Here is a 24,457-nt window from a genome sequence, read left to right as displayed (position 1 = left end):
GCAACCTTGAAAATCACCCATTAAATTAAATTAAATGTGTGCTGGGAAAGGCTAAGTGCCAAAGTTAACCCCCAGCACAAACACATGTACACCCCACATCGGCAGCATAACAGGAATTGAGCCCATGCAAATGCCTCAGCAGACACTACCCCTACCTTGCATTAGACATATACATTGGCCCTCAATCAACCCTGCCCATCATACCACATCATATATGTGTATGATGACCTTTTATCATGTAGGATGAGTGGTTTGCAAGCCCACGTTCAAGTATGCATGATGATGTACAGCATGTCATTGTCGACCCAACAGGTTCACAGTCAACTCAGGCCCCATGGTAGGGCCACCAGTACAAGCACATCAACCACCATCACTGTACCACCGAGCAATCGGAAAATCAGGAGGAAGGGCAGGCGCTAGGCATTAGGGCCAGGGACCAGCAGCGCCATGTCAGTTGCAAGAAGTAGAAACACCTCCACAGTCCCCACCAGTGAGCCAAGTGGCCCAACCACCAGTATTGCACATGCCACTGCTAGCACTGCACCTGATGTCAGCGCAACATATGGGTGCAGGTGCTGCACCCCAACAGCTGCAACCGCCACACTAAAACCTCTGGTTGTGTCTGAGGAGCCAGATGCAGCCACTGGTCCCATGGATCTACACCCGCAACCACCATCTGCTCCCTGACTTCCCCCAATCACCTGAGCCAGACAACTAGGCATATGTGCAGCGTGTCCCCGATGCAGAGGGTGACACTGATGACAGTGGACCACGTGACGTGAAAGGGGTTTCTGGTCCCCCTGCTTAAGTCCGAGCCCTCCCCATAGCCTACAGACTATTCCACAACATTCCATCGATGAAATTTGGAGGAGGCTGGAACGCGATGGAGCGGCGGCAGATAAATCTGGAGACCATAGTGGATACCCAGGTGCAGCATCTGCAAGCTAACTGTGGCTCGTGCACAGAGCCTCACAGGGGATTGCAAGGTCATTGGACAAAGAGCGACTGCTGCCCTAAATGTTGTGGTCAGAGGGTGAGAGAGCTGACAGAGGGCATCTCAGCATTTGCTGAACCGATGCAGGCCAGGATGCTCCTGGCCCTCCAGCACATCTGGCCTGGAGTCTGACCTGTCAACCTCTGTCCCCCCCACAGAGGGATCATCAGCTGGCAGCCCACGGCACCACTCTTTGAAAAATGTGGCCCTACCACAGACAGAACAGCCTATCAAGGGCAAGAGACCAAGGAAATAACATTGTTACTTCTTTACACTAGTTCACCGGGCACAAGGGAGGTGGGTGGCAGTGGATGTTGGGGATGAGGAAGGTAGGCGGGTATGGGTGTTGGGGATGGGGAAGGTGGGCGGATATGGTTGTTGGGGATGAAGAGGTGGGAATGGGTGTTGGGGTTGCATGTTTTTCACACTTCACTATTAACTACAAGTTGACTTGAAGCAATGCTAGGACAGAGGCGTAGACAGGGTAGGGCCTGAGCGGGCAAGGCCCATCCACAATCTGTAAATGCCCACTCAGCAGCACAGTGTGGGCATTTACAGATGTTAATGTCACTGCGGTGGGCCGAACTACATCAGCTTCAGGCCCCACTTGTTGGACAATCCTGGCTACGCCTCTGTGCTAGGATAATCCTTTTTGTGTGAATGTTATGTATTCAAAACATGCCTATATTCAAAGGTGCACAGCAGGTGATTATTGATGCATTCAGAATTTATAATTGCACAAGACAGCCATCCCTTCCTTCCTCCCGCTCACTGTGTGGCAGCACTGCACCTGTAGGATGTGAGTCGTCCTCTCGGGGAGCCCTGTCCTCCTCATCAGGTGGCAGGGGCACATTTTGCCTGAGGCAGATGGTGCGCAACATGGCACAGGCAAGAAATATTTATACACCTTCTTTGGCCTGTACATCAAGGCCCCTCTGGTCCAGTGTAGACAACAAAAATGACCCTTAAGCAGTTCAAAGTTCTGCTCTATGCACAGCCTTGTCCTGACATGTGCCTCCTTGTAGGCCACCTCCTGTGGTGTATGTGGATTGGGCACAGGTGTCATTAGCCATGGTAACTGGGTATATTCAAAGTCACCTGCAAGGCAAAGGTCACAAGTGTCAGTCACAGTGCATTGTGGATGTGTTGAGGCATGTTGATGGGCAATCTGCTCATGCATTTTTCTACATTGTTGTACTGTCAGGTCCTGACCAGCTTGGTGCCTCGTCTCCAGCTAACTAGTTCAACAGCTGACTTTGACACACCCCAAGGGGAAAGGGATAGTGGATAAAATAACAAACAACACGGCCTTCCAGTCCTTAAGGATGTATGCCGGTCTGCAGTGGATGAGAAAAAAGAAGCACATTGGTAAAAAATACAGTTATACTATCCATAAACTCTCTACCCTTTTCACCCAAAATTACCTGTGATCCTCTATCAGCTTAGAGGAAAAACAAAGTTCGGTTTTGGAATAGGAGTTTCCTGCTTAATTATTTTCTTATGGTATCCAAAACTTTAGTAGTAATTCCCAGAAGCATTGATTAAGACCAAGCTCTGGACAGAAAATGGAATCTAAAAACAAAAATAACTTAACTAACTTTCCCATAAAACTATCTATTATAACCCTATTTCTTTACTAATGCCTTCTGCTATTTGAGAGCTCTGAGACTTATGGGTGCGTAGCACTATGTAAGAAATAAATTATTATTATTTTCTACTTCATGCATTACCAAAGAATTTGGCTGTATATTTCTTTAAGCACACTCTGTAAGTTATGTTGAACTGTGGTTGTAGTTCGACTTCTCTCTCATAATCTTTAAGTTTTATCTCCCCTTGTTGATACGGTCTCGGGAGGATAGCTCAGGGGCAATGCGCTCGCCTTGGAAGCAAGACGACATCGAACAACAAAGGTTTGATCCTGGGATGTCACTTAGAAACCGCTGGGTATTAAGCGCTTTATAAATAACCATTTACAATTACAATGTACATCACTCTTGATTCTTTCCCCCTTAGTCGTCAGAGTAACTGTTTACTGCATAGGAAAACCACTGCTTCTTCATGAAATGGAATTAGCCACAAGAGAGTGCAACATATTTAGCACTATAGAGGCCCCAATCATAAGGATTTCTGCCTCTAGGAAATCTCCTGTTGCTCTGTACAAGAATGAGACTCTTTCTTATTTTCCGAGGTCGCTTGTTCAAAGTCATGGCCTGCACCTCATGGATTGCTTGCATAGATTAACAATCTTAAATTGATTAAACTTCTAGTAGAGTTAACTGCTGCTTCTCTCTTTCAATTAATTATTTTGCACAGTTGACTACAACTCAGTTCATACAGAATGCTGTGCCCCACTGTGTCAAGACCAATGTTCCTCAACGCTCCTGCAACCTGTGCTTTCTATTTCTATTTCTTATCACTTTTTCTTCACAAAATACACAGCTAATGCCTAGAAACTGAGTAGGTAAAAAAAAAACGTTTCAACCAATCATCATTCAGAAGTGTTTCCACCATGATGGCTTGGGAAGGATTCCGATTCCTGAAGGAGACTAGTTAAGAATATTCAAGGTAATAGAACTTTCATTCTCCCTGAATCCCAAAAGGTGTGTAACCTAACAATCTAAACCCCCCTGACTGTGCATTAACACAGCAATTCTATGTGAACTGACATGTACAGCATGGGTTTCTTTCCCAGTAATTGAATGTAGTGTCATATACTATGGGGATACATATGCATTGTCATGTTACACCATGCACACAGCTCACAGCCAGCAGTTGTCACTTTGATGCCTGTGGTGGGCCTGTGGTTGCCTGTGGTGGGCCTGTGCATTGCTATCATGCATGTGCCCTTATGGGTGATTAGTTGTTCTTGTGCATGTTTGTGGTGTCTGCGTTCCATCCATTGTAGCTTCTCATTCATGGTTGTCAGATTACATGCTATCACTTTCTGCCAGTGTTGCATATTGTTTGTGCAGTGTAGAACTGTGACATTGGATGCGTAGGTCTGTTACCTATGCATCATGGTTCCTGCTGTCCTGTGTGTGTGTGTATTACTTGTTGGGCAATATGCATTCCTGACTATGAGAAACCTGAAGGTGTCTCACCCGCTAGTCCCCGGGGATCTGTCATCCAAGTGGCCAGGACACGGCTATCGCTTTTGGATCCAGTTCCTGGGGTGGGTGAGGGTTCTTCAGGGAGTGGGAGTGGGGCACCGAATGGCGAGATGCAGTATTCCCTTCACTGTAACACTGTTATCCCATCCTACCAGGTAGGATACTTAGGAACCCATCCCCCAACCCCCTTCACAACATGAACACTTTCTCACGGACAGCTCGCTATGAGAGAAAACATACTTACACCTGAGCCACGTACCTGGCATGTCCCAATACAATGGTCAGGCAGGGTTAGGCAATTACTGACCATCATGCACACCAGACTCCCATTACACTTCTCCACACGGATAAAAGGCGGATCAAGAGGGCACACTCTGAGCGAGGCAAAACAAACGAGGCAGTTCCAAGGTGGCAGTTTCACATGAGGAGAAAGACGGAAAAGTCGAAGGGGATTGCAAGGAGGGAAGTGCCCTTGACCTTTTTGACAAGGACCTGTTACTTTCACGAAACCTCGAGAATAGAAAGTGTAAGACCAGGAAACCAGGCTGAAGAATACTGTATTGTGAGTCAGAGGTACCCGTGGCCCGCCTGTATTGTTAATCAAGGAGGGGAGAATCGCCTGCTGCCATGGTACTGTCATTGGCTCCTACAACAAAGCAGCACCAGTGAAATCAACGCAGCCGGTGAGTTGGGGAGACTGATACCAGACCGGTCTGTGTTGAAGCCAAGATTGCAAGCGGCAACATTGTATGATGAACGCTGAAGCCAACAGTGTATGAAACGCATGTGATAACCAAAGTGAGTAAAATTGAACAACAGATGAGTGATTGAACTTTGAAACCAAGATATGATACCTTTGACAGAGTGGCCCCGCACTGCATGCATGCTCATTCGAAGGTCTCGGTAAGGTATCCAATTGAGAGGTGACAAAAGCGAAAGAGTGGCAAAGGATTATGGATCGAAGTGGTCCTGCAACAGGTCAGGCTAAATCCTGTGCACAATCGAAAGTCTTCAATGTTGATACTGCCAAGAAAGTTGATGACCAAATAGATAAAAGTTGGTCCGAGCCTGAATGAGGGAGATCAATTCAAAGCAGCTTTGGGTTAAAAGCAAGTTTGTGTTAAACAGACCCTCCAGCTTATAGCGATTTTGCGATCCTGCAAATTGCTGCGAAAATTGTCGTTTTTAAAAAAAAAGGGAAAACTACAGTTTTTGCAAAAACACCAGCGAAAACTACAGTTTTTGCAAAAACGACCATTAAAAAAAAATAAAATAAAATAAAAAGACACACGGGCCAAGATCCTCAAAACTTTTTGGATGCAAGAAATGGAATGCGCAAGCACATCTAATCAGTTGCACCAAAAAAAGAGCAGCTCAATCCACTATGGCATCTGAATGGGCGCTAATAATATGTGCCCATTCAGATGGCCTTTTTTACCCCTTTGCGGGAATCAGGGTCTGTATCTGCATATTTAAAAGTGCATCCCAAATGTACAAACAAGATACTCTTTTAAATGTGCAGAAATTGTAGGGAACCCTATGCGCCTGCTTCGACTAGGCACACAGTGGGTGCCATTGCATGATAGGGTCTTCCTGACCCGGTCATACTTTAATTTTATTTGTGACGCAGAGTTATTAACTGCTGTTATCTCACTTGCATTTTTGTTCCACAAATAGGATAGAAATGCATTTTTTTGGGTCGCATTTTACAGGGGCAGGCCCCTTAAAGGGCTGTCATGGAGAAATGCGCTGGGAGCTTGTAGGACATTGTCAGGAGCGCGTTTTCATATCATTTGTGCCACAGCTCAGCCCTGTGGAAATGCGCTGGTCACCTTTGAGAATAAGGTGACCTGCTCATCTCCAAAAAATGGATTATCTAAAAATAGCATATCCTCTGCTCTTTTTTTAGATGCCCCATTTTTTGAGGATCTGGGCCTGAGTCTACATTTTATTTATTTTTTTAAACGGTCACAATATGAGAGGGACATGAGAGAGATAGTTTCTACTGTATGTGTACATCAGCTTCTCCATGCAGGTAAGTCCGACATGTGCATGCTCCCTGGCCTGTACTTTGATGTTGGTGTGAGAGGTGCTCAAGTACGGAATTCGCATTTGCTTGTTATGCCATCCTTTGTGTAGTTATTTTCACCCCACTCCCAATTTGGTCATGTGCTTCACAGCACATGTATGCTGGCTTTTCCATCACCCACTATCCAGGTCTTTTGTCTTCTGTGTCACTCCATGTATCCTAGCATTGTGCTGTTCCACTGTTCCCTAGGACCATGGCATTGTGGGTGGAACTAGGGTAGAGGGCGCAGCAGTGGGTGATGTACAGGCTGGGGTTGCAGGTCACCTGCACACTCAGGGAGTGTTAGTGCCAGTGGTTATGGTACAGTGCTTTGTGGGCCTGGGGTGCCACCAGTGCAACGTGGGTACTGTGCAGGGCAGCAATCACATTTGGCATCTGGGCAACTGCATAGAACTGTGCCTTCATGGCATTGACCTGGGCTGGGGTGTTAGGCAGTGAGATGTGGCGTTGCACTTTCCGCAAGAGGGCTTCAAGCACCTGACCCAACACTGTGCAGAATGTGGACTGTGCCATGCCGTGCATCATGACCACTGAGTGCTGGAAGGTGCCAGTTCTGAGGAATTGTAGAACAGGCACTATCTTCAGCAGTGGGGGGCACAGCTGTGCGGATGTTGATCCTGGTCCATATTTCTTCCGTTATTGTGGTGAACAGCTCTGTTATGGTCTCCCTGTTGAGGCGGAACAGGGTGACCAACTGGCTGTCGGTGAGGGTCCAGGGTTAGGGCCTAACCCTTGGGATCGGTGCATGCCTTGCCTGGGCTCTCCTCCTCCTCCCGCCCCCAAATCCCCCTTATTATTATTATTTTACTTCCTTTGCCCTGGCCTAGTTGTCCTGCCTCTCTACTTCCAGCCGCAGCATAAGCAGCTGCCTGTCTCAGCTCACAGTGGCTAGTGCCGGCATTGTATTTGTGGCAGGGGCGGGCCTTATGTAGCACTATGGGGTGGATTGGGATCACCTGTAGCTTGATTTCAGGCACCTGTGTTCATTTACCTTCAGCTGGATGCTGGAGGTAACTGCGCCGAACATGGACTTGTGATGCGGCTGTGTTTGCGCCTCGTGTGGCGGCTGTTATTGACCCGGCTGTAATAGCACCCGCTGATTTTACAGTCAGCTGTACTTGCACCGGCTCATGATCTGGTGAAGCGGTATTGGCTGCGCTAATTCCATTACTGCCACTTTTAATGGTTATCGCCAGACTTGTGATGAGGCCCTCTGTGTTTTAGTGACTCCCCATTAAGTAAGAGTGTGCCAATTCTAACACCACCCTTTGGTGACTCCAGGTGTGTTCCTGGGGTGCCTTCTGGTGTTACATCGCCCTAGTTTAGAAAAGGGACCACCCTGAGCCTTGCCTTCTTCGTCGGGTATAATCTTAGAAAAGTCCTCTGTTAGAATAGGATCATTATGCTGTGCAAAGGCTAAGTCAGGAATGAGCTTTGCTTCTATCTGTGGGAGTGGTTTGTCATTTGGTTGTTTGTCTGCCTCTCTGAATCCTTGGGTGCCGCTTTTGGTTTCACCCTGTTCCTGAACTTCTTGGGGGATAGGGAAGATGGAATTCTCTAAGATTCCTTGTGCTAGTTTCTCCCCTTCTTTAACATTATATGGTTGTTTTCCATGGTTGTGTATTAGGATCTTCATGTCGCCTCTATAGTCAGGGTCAATCACTCCGGCCATGATGTCTATACTATACCTCCAGGTCAGCCCTGATTTGAAAGCATGTAAGTTCCCTTTGCTGGAGATACAACTAAACCTGTAGGAATCAATTGCCTTTCCCCTGCTACTGTAGTTATGTCTGCACTACTATGTAGATCCAAGCCGATAGATTCAGCAGTAGCTGCTGTAGGTGTAGAAGCTTTAGGACTTAGTTTACTGAACTTAAGGGTCCCCCAACTTTTGTCAACTGGACAGGATCCCACCCCTGACACCATATGTGGTAGGTCAGAAGAAGGAGGCAGACCAGTTTTTGTCATTCTTGATATGGTTTAATGAAATAATAAGTAAAAAGGCCTCACTATCCCTAATCCAAGGATTTCCCTGCCTAGCAAAATTAGGGTGCTCGTCGTCGATTCTAAAGTCCAAAGTAAACAGTCTGTCCTCTGTCCAAAAGAACGAAATACACTCACCCTACCACTAAGACAAAACAATAAAAGCCCAGGAAAATGACCCCCATCTCCTGGATAGGCTACCTTAGCCTCAGTATATAAGTATTTTAGTTTTTGGCTATCTTTTGGTTTAGATTGTTCAGTTCGTCTAGGTGATTTTTCCAAGTCTCTGGTCTTCCCTTTGACAACTTTTCCTTCTTTGTGTTTTTGGCTTTTGAATCTCTCTGGCTAGGTGTCAGGTTTCCTTCCCCTATTCAGGCTATTTTCCCTTATTCAAGTTCTTTCCCTTTATTTCTCTTTTATTATCCTTTTTTAGATTAGCCTTGTGTGGGTGGGAAGTTTTCTATTGTAGTTGGCTTGGCCTTAACTTCCTGATTCAGAATCCTGGTTCTGACCCAAGGCAAAATGGAGTTTCACAGTGACAGCTCTGATTGCTTAGAAAACACTGCAGAACAACAATGAACATTCTAAACTGTCACTATTTGCCTTTCATCATCTAAACCCCAGCTGAGAGGACGTGTGTAGTGGCTCCTCCTGCTTAAGACTTGGGCCTGGTGGATTTTATCCTTCAGGCGCTAGCAGTTGAGCGGCTACTTTCTTGGGGGTTTCAGGAGAAGTTCTCAGCTGTCAGGAATGCAATTTGAAGACAGGAAACTCTGAAGATCTTTAGGAAATCGTTCTGGAGATAAGTGACTTTGTTTTGAGATTGTTAGACTGCCGCTCAGTTTATCTTAAAGACATTTAAGGGAGAACTCGTAAAATGTTTTTTTTTAATTTATATTTTGAACTGTTTGAGTGCGCTTGAAATTAAGCGCAAGGTTAACGGGTGAACGCTATTTGTTAAACACGTACTACGTGTAATCTGAAACTAACCGTTGATCCTTTGCACGTGCGAACATTATTTGACGTCTTTGATTCCTCGTGAGTGAAAATAGCGCGTGTGTTTTCAAGCGTGTTGTTTCGGCGCGAGAATTCAATTGCGCGTGTGAGTTTCAGCGCGTGTGCTTCCTGGCGAGTGAATTCAACTGCGCGTGTGAGTTCCAGCGCGTGTGCTTCCTAGCGCGAGAATCTGTCCGACCGCGTGTGAACTCTGTTGCACGTTTGATTTCAAGCGCGTGTGCTTCTACGCGAGAACTCAATAGCGCGTGTGATTTCCAGCGCGTGTGCTTCTACGCGAGAACTCAATAGCGCGTGTGATTTCCAGCGCGTGTGCATCTACGCGAGAACTCAATAGCGCGTGTGATTTCCAGCGCGTGTGCTTTCTTACGCAAGATTCAGTCCGCGTGTGAACTCTTTGGCGCGAGGGTTATAAGGCGCGTGTGAATAGGCGCGGGAGTTCAACAGCGCGTGTGAATACTAGCGCGTGTGTTTTCTGCGCGAGAATCCGTTTGCGCATGAATTCTGCTTCACGTGTGTTTACAGGCGCGTGTGTTTTCTGCGCGTGGACTTTTCTCACAGTGCGCGTTTTCTTCAGCGCGGGAAGTTTTCAACGTGCAAATCTTCAGCATTGAGATCATCTGCGCGTGTGCTTTTGCACGTGTTTCTTCAAGAATTCTCAAACTCAATTGAATTGTAAAAAGGTTTTGGAAACTAAAAAAAAGTTTGAAAGAAAAAAGAAAAGATTAAAGACAATTTAACTGAACAATTAGTTAACTTTGGAAAAAGGCAAAGAGCAAAACTTTCCCGGTTTGCCCAAAATAAGAAGTTGCTGTGAATTTCAAGAGACTCAAGTAAGAGAGATTTAAAGCTTCTTTACAAGCTTCTCTAAGAAATTTAAAGAGAAGAACCAGGTATGATTCTTACTTATTAGTTAAGGATTTAAAGTCTTTCCAACCCTAAAGGTTAAGTAAGTAATAAAAGGATTTGTATCTGCTTTTCTTGTATCCTCTGCAGGTTCAGCATTGGTTAGCCTTGACGCAGTCAGCCTGGTGTTGTTATGTTATCCACTTCCCCCTTTCCCTTTGGGGTGTAGTTTACAGAGCCGAATTAATATCTAGTTCTGGGAATTACATTTCAGGGGGATTGTCGGGGGTTCAGCAGCTTCCGCGGACACAGGACCTCTCAGCCTGACAGAATGAAAGGCCAATAATTTAGACCGCCCGAGCTGTCATGAACCCCGACGAATCCATGGAGGCGTTAGGATCTTTGATCAGGGAGTTACGGGAGGAGTTGAAAATATCCCGTGATGAAAATGCTTTACTTAGTCAAAAGGTGGATGACTTGAGTGTTAAAGTAATACAAATTCAACAGAGGGGAGAAAGGAGAGAGGATGAGGTTTCAGGGGGTGCTGGTTCTCCACCTGAGTTAGAAAGGGAAGGTGGAGATCGATTCCCACAAATACAACGGGCCCCTCCCGTGGCTGAAGGGGTAAGGAGTTTAATTAAGCCAGTTCCTTTGGCGCCTCCAGAACGTTATCATGGGGACCCCAAGAGGTTTAGGGTGTTTTTGACGCAATGTGAATTACATTTTATGAGTAGACCAGAGATCTTTCCCACGGATGCATCTAAGATAACTTTTATGTTGTCCTATCTTTCTGGGGAGGCATCTACTTGGGCTGGGTTGTTGGTGAGTCAAAAGAGTACGGTTCTAGGAAATTACACCAGTTTTTTAGAGATATTCCGAAAGATGTTTGATAGAAGACAGTTATCTCTGGAAGTGGATGGTGAACTACTAAAACAAGGTAATAGAGATTTGATCGCTTATATAACACAATTTAAATCCCTTGTGTTAGAAAGCAGGTGGCCCGAGGATAAACGGGCCTCGTTGTTTTATCGGGGACTTAGAGATGAGTTAAAGGATGCATTGTCAGGAGTGGTTGAGCACCCTTCTACCTGTGAAGCTCTGATTGATTTAGTTATTCAATTAGACTTTCGTTTGAGTGAAAGGAAGGCAGAGAGGCGACATAGTCAGAGTGACGTAAAGTCTCTAGTTAAAGTCGATAGATCTAAAGTAGAGAGTAGATCCACAGGGAATAATCCACCTCCCAGGGTCCGAGGTCCTTTAACTATGGAAGAAAGGGCTAGGAGGAGAGATAACAATCTGTGTTTATACTGTGGAAGAGATGGGCACTTTTTAGGGAATTGTCCTTACACTCCCAAGAAGACTTCTACTTCAGCGGCCAAGGTACAACAGATCGCCAGTACTGTGCAGACAGCTGTTCCCCATATAACCGTAAATGTATCCTTGTTCCTTGAGTTGGAGTGTAAGGGAAATGGTCCCGTTATGGTTGACTCAGGTGCCACCGGGAATTTCATGGATTGGGGTCTGGCAAAATCTTTGGGAATTCCAATTCTTCAGAAAGAGGTTGTAGAGGAAGTTAGGGCTGTTGATGGTACGTCTCTATCTTCTGGTCCCATTACTCACAGAACTGGTTCTTTAATTTTGGAGTTAACAGGAGGTCACAGAGAGATAATTTCGTTCAAGTTAATTGATGCTCCTTTGTTAAAGATTATTTTGGGTATGCCTTGGCTTACTCTCCATAATCCTTTGATTGGAGTGCTAGGACAATTAACATGCAGTCAGATTTCTGTAAAGAGAATTGCTTTTCAGGAAGTCTCTTTGAGAAAGATGTCAAACAAAGTAATTCAGTGTCTAGCTTTCTGGCTGAGACTGGAATTGGATGTCATGATGTGGGAGCTGTAGTGGGTCAACTTCCCCAGTGTTACCAAGATTTTTGGGACGTATTTGATGAGAAAGTGGCAGGAGAATTACCACCCCATAGGCCCTTTGATTGTAAAATTGAGCTGGAGCCAGGAACAATTTTGCCTAGTAGTAGAGTATATGCTCTTACTGAGAAAGAGAATGATTATTTAAAAGAATATTTAACGGAAAACTTGGCCAAAGGGTGTATTCGTCACTCTAAGTCTCCGGCGGCCTCTCCTTTATTTTTTGTACCAAAACCAGATGGAACACTTTGAACTTGCATAGATTATCGAGCCGTTAACAGAGTCACTGTTAAGAACCGGTATCCTCTTCCTCTCATCTCGGAAATGCTTAATCAAATACAAGGAGTAAATATTTTCTCTAAATTAGATTTGAGAGGAGCTTACCATCTTGTGCGTGTGCAGGAAGGGGACGAATGGAAGACAGCGTTTAAGACCAGGTTTGGGCTGGATGAATACCAAGTTATGCCATTCGGTTTATGCAATGCTCCAGCGGCTTTCCAATTTTTTATTGACAAGGTTTTTAGAGAATTCCTGGATATTTTTGTTGTCGTGTATATCGATGACATTTTGATTTTCTCTTCTGACCTGGATCAACATCAGAAACATGTTTGCTTAGTCTTACAAAAGTTGCGAGAAAACCATTTGTTTGCCAAATTGGAAAAAAGTCAATTCCATACAGATTCTGTGGAGTTTTTAGGTTTTATAATTTCACCTAAGGGTTTAGAAATGAATCCTAAAAAGGTTCAAGCAGTTCTTGAATGGCCCACTCCTACTAAGGTTAAGGAAATACAAAGTTTTTTAGGGTTTGCCAATTTTTATAGGAGATTTATCAAAGGTTTTTCTCGGCTGGTTGCTCCTATAACGAGACTTTTGAAAAAATGAGTGAAATTTGACTGGGACCTTGAAGCAGAAAAAGCTTTTCAAGAGTTAAAAGAAAAATTTACTTCTAGTCCGATTCTAATTCATCCTGATCTCTCTAAACCTTTTTTTGTGGAGGCGGACGCTTCAAATTTAGCGTTGGGGGCGGTGCTTTCTCAAAGGCATGAAACTACTGGTCAGCTACATCCAGTTGCATTCTTTTCTAGGAAGTTTTCTGCTGCTGAAGTGAACTATACAATTGCAGATCGTGAACTGTTAGCAATAAAGTCCACTTTTGAAGAATGGAGGCATTTTCTGAAAGGGGCAAGACATACGGTAACGGTTCTTACTGATCATCGAAATTTATTGTTTTTAAAATCTGTAAGAACTTTGTCTCCACGACAACTTTGTTGGTCCTTATTCTTTGCCGATTATGATTTCGTCGTGACCTTTAAACCCGGAAGTCTGGACAAAAAAGCTGATGCCTTATCCCGCCAATTTCCTGGTAGTGAGGAGAGAGAGGTTCTGGAGCCAGAACCTCTAATTGCTCCAGAACGTTTTTTGTTAGCCGGAGCCATTAAAGGAATGGATTTTTTGAACGAAGTTCGCCAGAATATGTCCTTGCAGAAGATGGAGGAGTGGGTGAGACTGGATCCAGCCAGAAGTTTGAAAAACGGTCTACCATTTTTGATAACAAGCTTTATTTACCTACTGAAGAGTTAAGAGAAAAGGTTTTGAGAAATTGTCATGAATCCATTTTATCAGGACATCTTGGTTTCAGAAAAACTCTGGAATTGGTTCGAAGGAACTTTTGGTGGGAAAAAATTTGCCAAGACACATTGAACTTTGTTAAAACATGTGTAGTCTGTGCACAAGCAAAAAGTCAAGTTGGGAAGCCGCATGGTTTATTGGAGCCGTTACCTGTTCCTCCTCGTCCTTGGCACACTATTTATATGGATTTCATTGTTGATCTCCCTCAAGATAAGGGTTGTACTACCATTCTTGTTGTGGTGGATCTTCTTACTAAAGAAGCGCATTTTTTACCAATGGAGGGAGAGGTTACCGCAGAAAAACTGGCTCATAGTTTCTTGCAAGGTGTGGTTAGACTACATGGACTCCCAAGTCAAGTTATCTCTGATAGGGGATCTCAATTTATTTCACAATTTTGGAGGGCCTTCTGTAGGAAACTTGGGTTAGACGTTAGTTTAACTTCTGGGTATCATTCGGAGACTAATGGACAAGTGGAGAGAGTAAATCAGGAATTGGAGAAATTTTTAAGGTGTTACTTACAAGCTGGAGAGGAATGGGTGGATTTGGTATGGTTGGCAGAATTCTCTTACAACAATTGTGATAAAGATGCTACTTCTATGTCCCCTTTCTTTTTGGGTCGTGGGTTTCATCCTCGCTTTCTGAGTTTTGAGGTGTTGGAGGATTCCGGGAATCCTAGAGTGGAAGATCGTTTGCTGGTAATGAAGAATAACTTGGATAGAGCAAAAAAGGTGTTGGGAGAAAACAAGTTGAAATATAAAAGGTGTGCTGATTTGAGAAGGAAGGATGGTCCTGAGTATAAGGTGGGAGACTTAGTTTGGCTTTCTACCCGGTACCTAAAAATTAAGGGGAAGAATAAATTCAGTCCACGATTTGTAGGCCCATTTGAGGTAGAGAGAATCATCAACCCTGTGGCAGTACGATTGAAATTACCCAAGCATTTGAAGGTACATCCTACTTTCCATGTTAGCCTTTTAAAACCAGTTTGTTCAGGAACTAGATTTAGAACACCACCTTCCCCTGTGATTTTGGAGGATTCATCTGAGGAATTTGTGGTTAAACAAATTTTGGATTCCAGGAGAGTGAGGGGAAGGTTGTAGTATTTAATTGATTGGGAGGGATATGGACCTGAAGAACGATCTTGGGAAGATTCAGTTGATGTACATGCTCCCAGTTTAGTTGCTAAATTTCATGCTAAAAATCCACATAAGGTAGGCCCAGGGACTGGGCATTAGGAGGGAGGTACTGTCAGGTTTCCTTCCCCTATTCAGGCTATTTTCCCTTATTCAAGTTCTTTCCCTTTATTTCTCTTTTATTATCCTTTTTTAGATTAGCCTTTTGTGGGTGGGAAGTTTTCTATTGTAGTTGGTTTGGCCTTAACTTCCTGATTCAGAATCCTGGTTCTGACCCAAGGCAAAATGGAGTTTCACAGTGACAGCTCTGATTGGTTAGAAAACACTGCAGAACAACAATGAACATTCTAAACTGTCACTCTTTGCCTTTCATCATCTAAGCCCCAGCTGTGAGGACGTGTGTAGTGGCTGCTCCTGCTTAAGACTTGGGCCTGGTGGATTTTATCCTTCAGACACTAGCAGTTGAGCGGCTACTTTCTTGGGGGTTTCAGGAGAAGTTCTCAGCTGTCAGGAAAGGGATTTGAAGACAGGAAACTCTGAAGATCTTTAGGAAATCGTTCTGGAGATAAGTGACTTTGTTTTGAGATTGTTAGACTGCCGCTCAGTTTATCTTAAAGACATTTAAGTGAGAACTCGTAAAATGTTTTCTTTGAATTTATATTTTGAACTGTTTGAGTGCGCTTGAAATTAAGTCTGAGGTTAACGGGTGAACGCTATTTGTTAAACACGTACTACGTGTAATCTGAAACTAACCATTGATCGTTTGCGCATGCGCAAATTGTTTGACGTCTTTGATTCCTCGCGAGTGAAAATAGCGCGTGTGTTTTCAAGTGCGTTGTTTCGGCGCGAGAATTCAATTGCGCGTGTGAGTTTCAGCGCGTGTGCTTCCTGGCGAGTGAATTCAACTGCGCGTGTGAGTTCCAGCGCGTGTGCTTCCTAGCGCGAGAATCTGTCCGACTGCGTGTGAACTCTGTTGCACGTTTGATTTCAAGCGCGTGTGCTTCTATGCGAGAACTCAATAGCGCGTGTGATTTCCAGAGCGTGTGCTTCTACGCGAGAACTCAATAGCGCGTGTGATTTCCAGCGCGTGTGCATCTACGTGAGAACTCAATAGCGCGTGTGATTTCCAGCGTGTGTACTTTCTTACGCGAGATTCAGTCCGCGTGTGAACTCTTTGGCGCAAGGGTTTTAAGACGCGTGTGAATAGGCGCGGGAGTTCAACAGCGCGTGTGAATACTAGCGCGTGTGTTTTCTGCGCGAGAATCCGTTTGCGCATGAATTCTGCTTCGCCTGTGTTTACAGGCGTGTGTGTTTTCTGCGCGTGGACTTTTCTCACAGTGCGCGTTTTCTTCAGCACGGGAAGTTTTCAACGTGCGAATCTTCAGCATTGAGATCATCTGCGCGTGTGCTTTTGCACGTGTTTCTTCAAGAATTCTCAAACTCAATTGAATTGTAAAAAGGTTTTGGAAACTAAAAAAAAGTTTGAAAGAAAAAAGAAAAGATTAAAGACAATTTAACTGAACAATTAGTTAACTTTGGAAAAAGGCAAAGAGCTAAACTTTCCAGGTTTGCCCAAAATAAGAAGTTGCTGTGAATTTCAAGAGACTCAAGTAAGAGAGATTTTCAGCTTCTTTACAAGCTTCTCTAAGAAATTTAAAGAGAAGAACCAGGTATGATTCTTACTTATTAGTTAAGGATTTAAAGTCTTTCCAACACTAAAGGTTAAGTAAGTAATAAAAGGATTTGTATCTGCTTTTCTTGTATCCTCTGCAGGTTCAGCATTGGTAAGCCTTGACACAGTTAGCCTGGTGTTGTTATGTTATCCACTTCCCCCTTTCCCTTTGGGGTGTAGTTTACTGAGCTGAATTAATATCTAGTTCTGGGAATTACATTTCAGGGGGATTGTCGGGGGTTCAGCAGCTTCCGCGGACACAGGACCTCTCAGCCTGACACTAGGATTTTCTGAAATGTCTCTGAAAATCTTTCTTTCTTTGATACTTTTAGGGAAGTAGGATCCCTCTTTACTTTGTTCCTGTTCTCCGTATTCCTCTGGATCTTTAGCTCCTCGTATATAAAATATCTGATATTAGGATTCTCCATTTCTGGTTTACTGATTCTCTCTTTGGGGCACGTATTGTAGACCCAGTAGTTATTCTTATTCTCTTGGCCACTTTGTGAATTGTTGAGACAAAATAATTGAATTCCGTAATTATTTTCAGTTTCTTGATTCTGTCTCGTGTCACTGTGACAAGTTGGATGGGTTGTAGAATGGGTTTCACCCTTATTATTGTTGGGCCATTCACTGGGACGAGTATGCAACTATAGTCCCTTTTCTCTTCCAGCTAAGTACTCTTCATTATGCGCTCATTTTCCCTCACCACAGTATTGCCAATTTGCAACCACTGAGCGATAGGTATTACTCGCTTAGCCTTCTTCTTCTTCACAATATTTTTACCCAATATTTCTTCAGGTTGAATAGTGGGTCTTATGGTACAGTAACAAACAGCGGCTTGGTCTGAGAGGGTTTTCTGCAGCCCTGGTGTTACTGTTGGTCCCAGAGAAAGGCTCTTAGGGAGTTCTTCTGTGCAACAGGAGTCATTGTCCCCAAGAGGGGATTCTCTCCCTGTGAGGCCATGCTTGCCACCACCCCTAGGGGAAATATTACATAGCAGGCTCACCACCTTAGCCTTACAAAGAAAAGCTCCCCACTTGGGAGAAGTGACTGAACCTCGCGATTCGTCACAGATGTCAATGCGTTCCAATGGAAATTAAGCCATGTTTATGCTTCATGAAGGCTGTCGAAGAGTTAAGAAGCTTTTGTCCATGCCATCTTGACCACTAGATTATAGGAGTGTCGGTTTATCCTTCATTCGCTCTGTCACAGATGGCCTCAAGAACACACCATCTCTCGAATAGTTTTTATTAAAATGGTTGAGTAGGGTCTCACTAAGGGATGTCCCTCTCTCCTATTCTGTGAGCTGTTCCCTCTCTAACTCAGGTGTCCCTAAACCCCAAGGTGGTCACTAGAGATCAGTAGTAGAGTATAGAGAAAGAGTATAAGTAGATGGAAGAACATTGGAGTGATAGAGAGAGGAACAGTGAGGGACAAAAACAGGAGAGTGGGAGGAAGAGAGGGGAGGAAGGAAAGAAATTCAGGTTTAGGAGTGTTACAGTGTGACAGTTAAAGACTGACAGAAACCTGGGTGACTCTAAGGCACTTCTTTGTATGACCATTCTTCTTGTGGGGCTCCAGGTTATGATTAATCTTAAACATCCCAGTAGGAATACGAGAGATAAGTGGCTGAGTGACAGGGTCAGTAATCTGACCTTGTCAAGAGGGGCCAGGGACCCCACTCAGTCTGGTGTGGGAGGCCTATTGAGTTGGAGGTCAAAGCCATTCCAATCCAGAAGGCTATGGTGGCAGTTGAGAGGCCCCAGTTTCTACCCCCTTCCCAAGTGCCTTTATTTATATTAACATTACCCGTCAGTCACCCCGTACCTCCTGTCAACAACGCTGCCCAGTTTATTTTTTTCTCTTTTAGAGAACATCTAGATGCAATCAAAGGCCGACAAGAAGGTGACACACCAGCACCTTCTATTCGACGACTCCAGTAATTGGACGATGGCAGCGGTCAACAGAGGGAGAGAGAACCGCTGAAGGAAAGGTTTGAAAACCCACGCAGCCACCAGGAATGCTTCACACCACTTTCCCACACTAACGTATGCCACTTTGTAACAGCTGCACCAGACCTGCCTCAAGCCAAGCATTACATCCTTGCCACAGGGCAGTTTTCTCATCAAGAATAGGACTGTTCTAAGACAAAGTTGGACACTCTCCAGTGCGTGCCACCATTATTCCGAATGGCGACCCCGCGCTGTTGAAAGGGGCAGTGCTTGTCCACCACCCTGCAAATGAAGAAGGACATTTTACGGGGCTGATTTGTTGTTACAGATGATTAATACCATCCTAAGGAATATCACCTTACTGATATGCTGAGTGCCTCCTACTCCAACAAACGTGTCTGAATAGAAGTGGCTTAAAACAGTTTCTCCTTCAGGAAAGACAATTTGTGTAATTCCTCCCTTGCTCCTAATCCAGCCTTCAAAAGGAAGTTAAAAAACCAAAATAGCTTTTCTAAATTTGATCTAGAAGCAATCCTATCTCAGGAAGACCAGGAAAGGAACAGCTAATCCTTTACTTCAGTAGGATCGATTTCCCCAGGAATAAAACACACTTAATTGAGCTGAAGTGATTGGCAAATGCTCCATACAGACCATTCACCTCTCACTTGGCGATGAAGGCATAACAATAACAATGTTCATATTATGAGGTGGTTCCAAAGTCTGCAAAAATACTAATTTTCTTTACAACACAGGGAAGGCAAACTACAAGCCAACATGGACTTCCTGTCATGCCACCTTATGGATAATTCACACCCAAGGGGTGAGGGCTGTCAGAGAAAGGGAAAGAGCATGTGATGAGCTAAGCCCTCTAACTCTATCATGAGGCCTAGAGAGGTCTCGGTAGCCTAGAATGACATATTCCAGTGTAATTCAGCCAGTGTGTTATCTGGTGGCAGTATAGTGGGGGCGGTGTAGAGACCCCCATCCTCTGGGCTATGCCCTGACATCAGCAATACAGTTTATGATGCTAAGGAGGATGTTAGAACTTTTTTATATGGCCAGTGTTTACATGAAGATTCAGGGAAATACAAAACTCCAGCCCAGCAGTTTTAGATTTGGCATTGGTGGCTGTACCGAAACCCTTGGGGTTTAGCCACGGCTGGAGCTGGTAATGGCTGACCATCTATGTATTGCCCCCCACACGCCCACCCCCACCCCAAGGATTTTTCCCTGTATGAACATCTTTGTGCCCAGAAAAAGGAGGCTGCAGGTCTACGGATGCAGAAGAGAGCCCTGAGGGAGACGGCAGGATCAGCGCTCTCTACAAGACAAGAAGATTGCAGCAGCAGTACGTTCAGGAACAGTGAAGGTGCAGGATCTCTGCATGGCCCAAAAATGTCTGGTAAGCCTTTTATCACTTCACTACACAATGGAACCAAAGCAAGTGGAATAGTTGACGTTCAAAGGCAATTCCACCATTGTGAAAGTTCCAAACAAAAGACAAGGACGCCAGGCCAATTACGGGCAGAAAGGCAATGAGACTGGCCTATTCAATGCCCATAGAAAAATGCAACCTGGGTCGGAGTTACAGGAGAGTTGAGAAGTAATCGTGGAAGAGGTAACATGTAGCGAGAGGAACATGGCTTGAGGAAATGTAACCACATCACCCCCACTTTGTGAAAATTACACTGGAACCCCATTTTGGCTAGTATCTGGTTCAAAACTGCATGCCTCACCTACAAGGCAGCCCTATCCAGTATTCCGTCCTACCTGATGACTCTCACAGTAAGACTATCACCAAATTGGAAAATAGACTGGCTGGCAAGGAGAAAACTAGGAAACAGTCCTTCCCATACTACATTTTGGTCCTCTGGTATTACATCACGATGGAAATCCACACAGCTCCAAGTCTCCTTCAGTTTAGGACCTGACTTTTCCAACAACACCTTGGTGTACCCGAGATTCCAGCTGTCTAGTGCACACCCTTATTCATATATTGTACTGCGAAAAGGATTACTAATGTTAAATTGATGAATCGTTAAATTCTCACTACCAATTGTGATGAATATGGACTATTTGTCCGTTCTCCCCAGAGGGGAGACACCCCCTTTGAGGCTAGGGAGGTTGAGCACACTCAACAAGACCCTCCCTAGATGTCTGGGGTAGGGGACTTCACTGGGAGTGCCTCCCCTCTTGGAGACTCACTGTCCATAATACATTGGGCCTCATTACGAGTTCGGGGGTAACCCGCCAGTGCTACCGGCGGGTTGCCCCGAAGTTGTAATACCGTTCTGCCGCCTGAAGCCCAGAATGCCAGGCGGCGGAGAGTGTAAGTCCCTATTCCTGTGGAGTCCCATTGGACTCCACAGGAAGGGGGACACGGAAGCACCGACACCATTGCTAACAGTGCCAGTGCTTCCATGAAAACCATGCTTCAGGGGCTGGTGCAGGTCAGACCTGCTGGGAGCAACGACCCCTGCAGACAGAATTGTAGTCTGGCGGTCCAGGAAAGGGTGCCGGTATTCTGCTACTGGCAGCCTTATTTCCGCTAGGCTTGTAATGAGGCCCAATTATCCACCTACATGGGAAAGACTGGTGTTAACCCTGTTTTGGATTCACTGAATAGAGACATTTCTTAAATCTTTTTGGTGTAAGGTAATGCTGTATTTCACTTGCACGCCACAATCAAAGAAGAACGACACATTCTTTTTGTTTGTGATGACGTACATAAAACCGTAAAGAACCTTGAATGGAGGAGAGGGAATCCTGCACAGAGGCAAGCCTCTGACGGGTAGACGTCCTGGAGGGGTGGAGCCACGCTAGACCGCAGAGCCAGCGTTAGCGTGGAGAGCAACAGAATCACTTGCAAGATGCCGGAAGGATGGCATCCTGATCGCTGAAGAAGCCAAGATCTAAAAACACACGGAGGCAGTAAAGTAAGGGTCTCACCTAGTGGAGTGACCACACACAGCCATGGTGGGTCTGGGGCCAGTTACCTGATGCTGAGGCCAGACTGCAGTGGAGAGACTGGATCTCCGAGCCCCGCACGAGATGTGCATTAGCTGCCGAGCAGAGCAGTGAAAGGTGCGAACAGTCTTGAAGACGTAACACCGTAGAGAGGGGCGAACAGTGGTATTCGAGGCTGATAAAGCAACTAAGCTTACGGGAGCCTGTTAGACTGGAGCAGGCAGACACCCTACCTAAATCAAGCTGAAGCAAGCCTATCAGAGGGCCAGAGGGCTTTGGAGAGCCCTGAGAAACCGAGAGACATTAATAGTTGAGGCTGGGAAAGCCACAGGGGTTATGGAAACCAAGAAAACCTGAACGGGCAGACACCCCACCAAGGCCCAGATAAAGTGAGACTGTCAGAGGGCCAGAGGACTTTGGTGGGTGGAGAGGGGGGCAGGAAACACAAAACTTAATTAACAGATTTGGATAGAGAGAGAACCTGGAGGGTTTCAGTCTTTAAGTACAAAACAAGAAAAGTGTCAAGTACCAAGTCGGAAATGGTGAAATTGTAGTAAAACCTTTTCTTCCTGGAAAGAGGGTACCATACGTACTTAAGAACAAAACAAGAACATTGTGAAGCAGCAAGTTGGAAATGGCGGTATGAAGAAAGCCTTGTGACCCTGGAGAGAGAGAATCATAAGAAATTAAGATTTGGCATACAGAAAATGCAGAGAGGTTGTGAACTGTGTTGCGGGACATTGGTGAACTTTTAAAACCCTTGGTAAAGGAATCCAAGTGATTGGGGCAGGTAGAAGCCCAAAGATAGAGGCCATTGCTCTGGTCTCCTTTTTTTGCTATATTCTTCTAAGTGGTGGGACTAGTTAACTAAAAGGATTTGGAGTAAGCACTATTTCTGTTGGCCGTTGATGGTCACCCTTAACTTTTGGTTTGTTAAGCAGGGTACTTGCCTCATAGCGATAGGGATAGATAGGCATTTTCTTTTTATTTAAACAAACAGCTCGGTAGGATAGCTCAGGGGCAACGCGCTTGCCTTGAAACCAAGACAATGTGGAGCAATACAGGCTCAATCCCCGGATCTGCGCTTAAAAACCTCTGAAACAGTGCTGCTTTGCCACCAAGTTAGGTTTGTGCTATACAAATATAATAATAATAATAATAATAATAATAATAATAATAATAATAATAATAATAACGCTAAGCTGGAGGAGGCCAAGCAGGAGCAGCAGAGAAGACCTCATTTACAGAGTGTACCAGTGCCCTTGAGAGAATGCACAGTGCCCTAATAATTGTTTTAAGGGGGCTGGATTCAACGGGCAAGACATTGTGCTGTCAAATCAGGGAAGTTTACAGAAATAGGGCTCCCTTAAGGTTCCTGACAAAGGCTATAGGGCTTTCCATGGCAAAGTAGTTCTAACCTTCTTGCAGAGAGTGGACAGAGCACAACATCCTTTGGTAGGTTAGACACCCTATCCCTAACGTTAGAAAGAAAGAGAAAGCGAGAGGGAGAGAGAGAGAGAGAGAGAGAGAGAGAGAGAGAGAGAGAGAGAGAGAGAGAGAGAGAGAGATATGTGAGAAACCCTATGGGGTTAGAAGGGCATCATATCTAGGAGAGTGATCTGGGACACTGTAACCCCAAACCAGCAAGAAGTGAGCAAGATAGTATCCTCCTGGTGTTGTTTACAAATAGCAAGCAAGGTGCTATACCTCTTTGAAGATGACCTGTGCCCAAGAAGCAGCTCAGCGCTCTGCATCTGTAATCTGAAACATAAAGTGGCAGGGCTCTATATCCCTGTGAGCTTAAGCCAAGAAATTGCTGGGCTCTTTATCGCTTAGACTGTGTTTAGAGAACTGGAAGAACACTAGTGTCCCTCTCATAGAAATAGGACATTTTATAATTTGACTCATCCTAACACTTTGGAGCAAAACCAATCCCAAAGAGTCAATTTGTGTTTTGTCTTAGGCAATCCCCTAGATCCCATGGGAGTTTATCCCATCCCCCTATGAGCTGTAGATAACCTACAGGAGTTATATGTCTCATAAATCAGCCACAGATTACAAGTAAGTAAGTTTTCTTCACATGCCTCTGAAAAGCATAGTTACTAATTTCACTTTTCATGCAGCATGCAATTATCCATCTTTGTAAGATATGTTTTTCACTTCTTTTCTGCAGGAGCCTTCTGTGCTGCCTGTGCTGGTGGAGAGACCTGTCCGGATAAAGAGAAACACAGATTTTCCTTGAATGCAGACAATGACAGAGAAAGTAAGTTTACTCTTGTTATCAAGACCACTGTCAGCAAGGGATATCTTTCCCCAGATCCTATTTTTGTGGTTCAAGTGGGGGAAATAGTACCTGGTCCAGTGCAAACCCACTAAGTTGCTGAAGCCCCTCTGTCTATGTTTTTTTCCCTCAACTGTTGACTTTTGTTGGAGTTTCCCTGTGTGCTGGAGGTATGGTGACTGCAGGGCTTAACGATGCCCTTTGAACGGCCCTCTTCTACAACTATAGAAAACTTTCTGCAGAGCTGAATCAGCGTTTATTTCTCACCTGGTTGACTTTTCTTTGAGTTTTCCTTTGTGCTATAGCTGTGGTGACTGCAGGGCTTAATGAGGCCCTTTCAGCCGGCCTCTTCTACAACTATGAAAACCTTACTGCAGAGCTGAAGCAGCATTTATTTCTCACATGGTGACTTTCATTGGCCTTTCCCTGTTGTGCTGGAGGTATTGTGACTGCAGGGTTTAACAGGGCCCTTTCAACCAACCTCTTCTAAAACTATAAAAACCTTGTTGCAGAGCTGAAGCAGCATTTATTTCTCACCGGGTGACTTTTGTTGGAGTTTCCCTTTGTGCTGGAGTTGTGGTGACTGCATGGCTTAACGAGGCCCTTGAACCGCCCTATTCCACAACTATAAAAACATTGCTGCAGAGCTTAAGCAGTGCGCAAGCGGCACGACAGTCGCATGCACTGTCCCTGCGAAGTCTGTCACCTTCATACGGAAAGACGGAGGACGAGAGAGCTGTGGCTGTTTCTTGAGTCCATGATGGAGATGCACACAGGGACCATTGGGAGTGTGGGAAACGATCCGCGTCCAAAGACTGTGGTAGGTGCTTTTACTGCCCCCACTGACACAACGGAGGCCAATGGCCAT

The 24,457-nt window shown here is 44.9% G+C and overlaps 1 protein-coding gene across 2 annotated transcripts in view; it reads left to right on the top strand.

Annotated features, from left to right (window-relative positions):
• The window catches only part of LOC138521761 (E3 ubiquitin-protein ligase TRIM17-like), an 870,777-nt gene that overhangs the window by 670,040 nt on the left and 176,280 nt on the right, over window positions 1-24,457 (top strand). For both annotated transcript variants that reach the window (XM_069634825.1, XM_069634826.1), the window contains one exon: window positions 23,482-23,571. In XM_069634825.1, coding sequence (XP_069490926.1) covers window positions 23,482-23,571 — 90 coding nt within the window. The remainder of the gene's footprint in view (window positions 1-23,481; window positions 23,572-24,457) is intronic.

The sequence above is a fragment of the Ambystoma mexicanum genome, chromosome 13 (assembly GCF_040938575.1).
Source record: "Ambystoma mexicanum isolate Mex_15411 chromosome 13, UKY_AmexF1_1, whole genome shotgun sequence".
Classification (NCBI taxonomy): domain Eukaryota; kingdom Metazoa; phylum Chordata; class Amphibia; order Caudata; family Ambystomatidae; genus Ambystoma; species Ambystoma mexicanum.
This window is presented reverse-complemented; position numbering and strand designations above follow the sequence as displayed.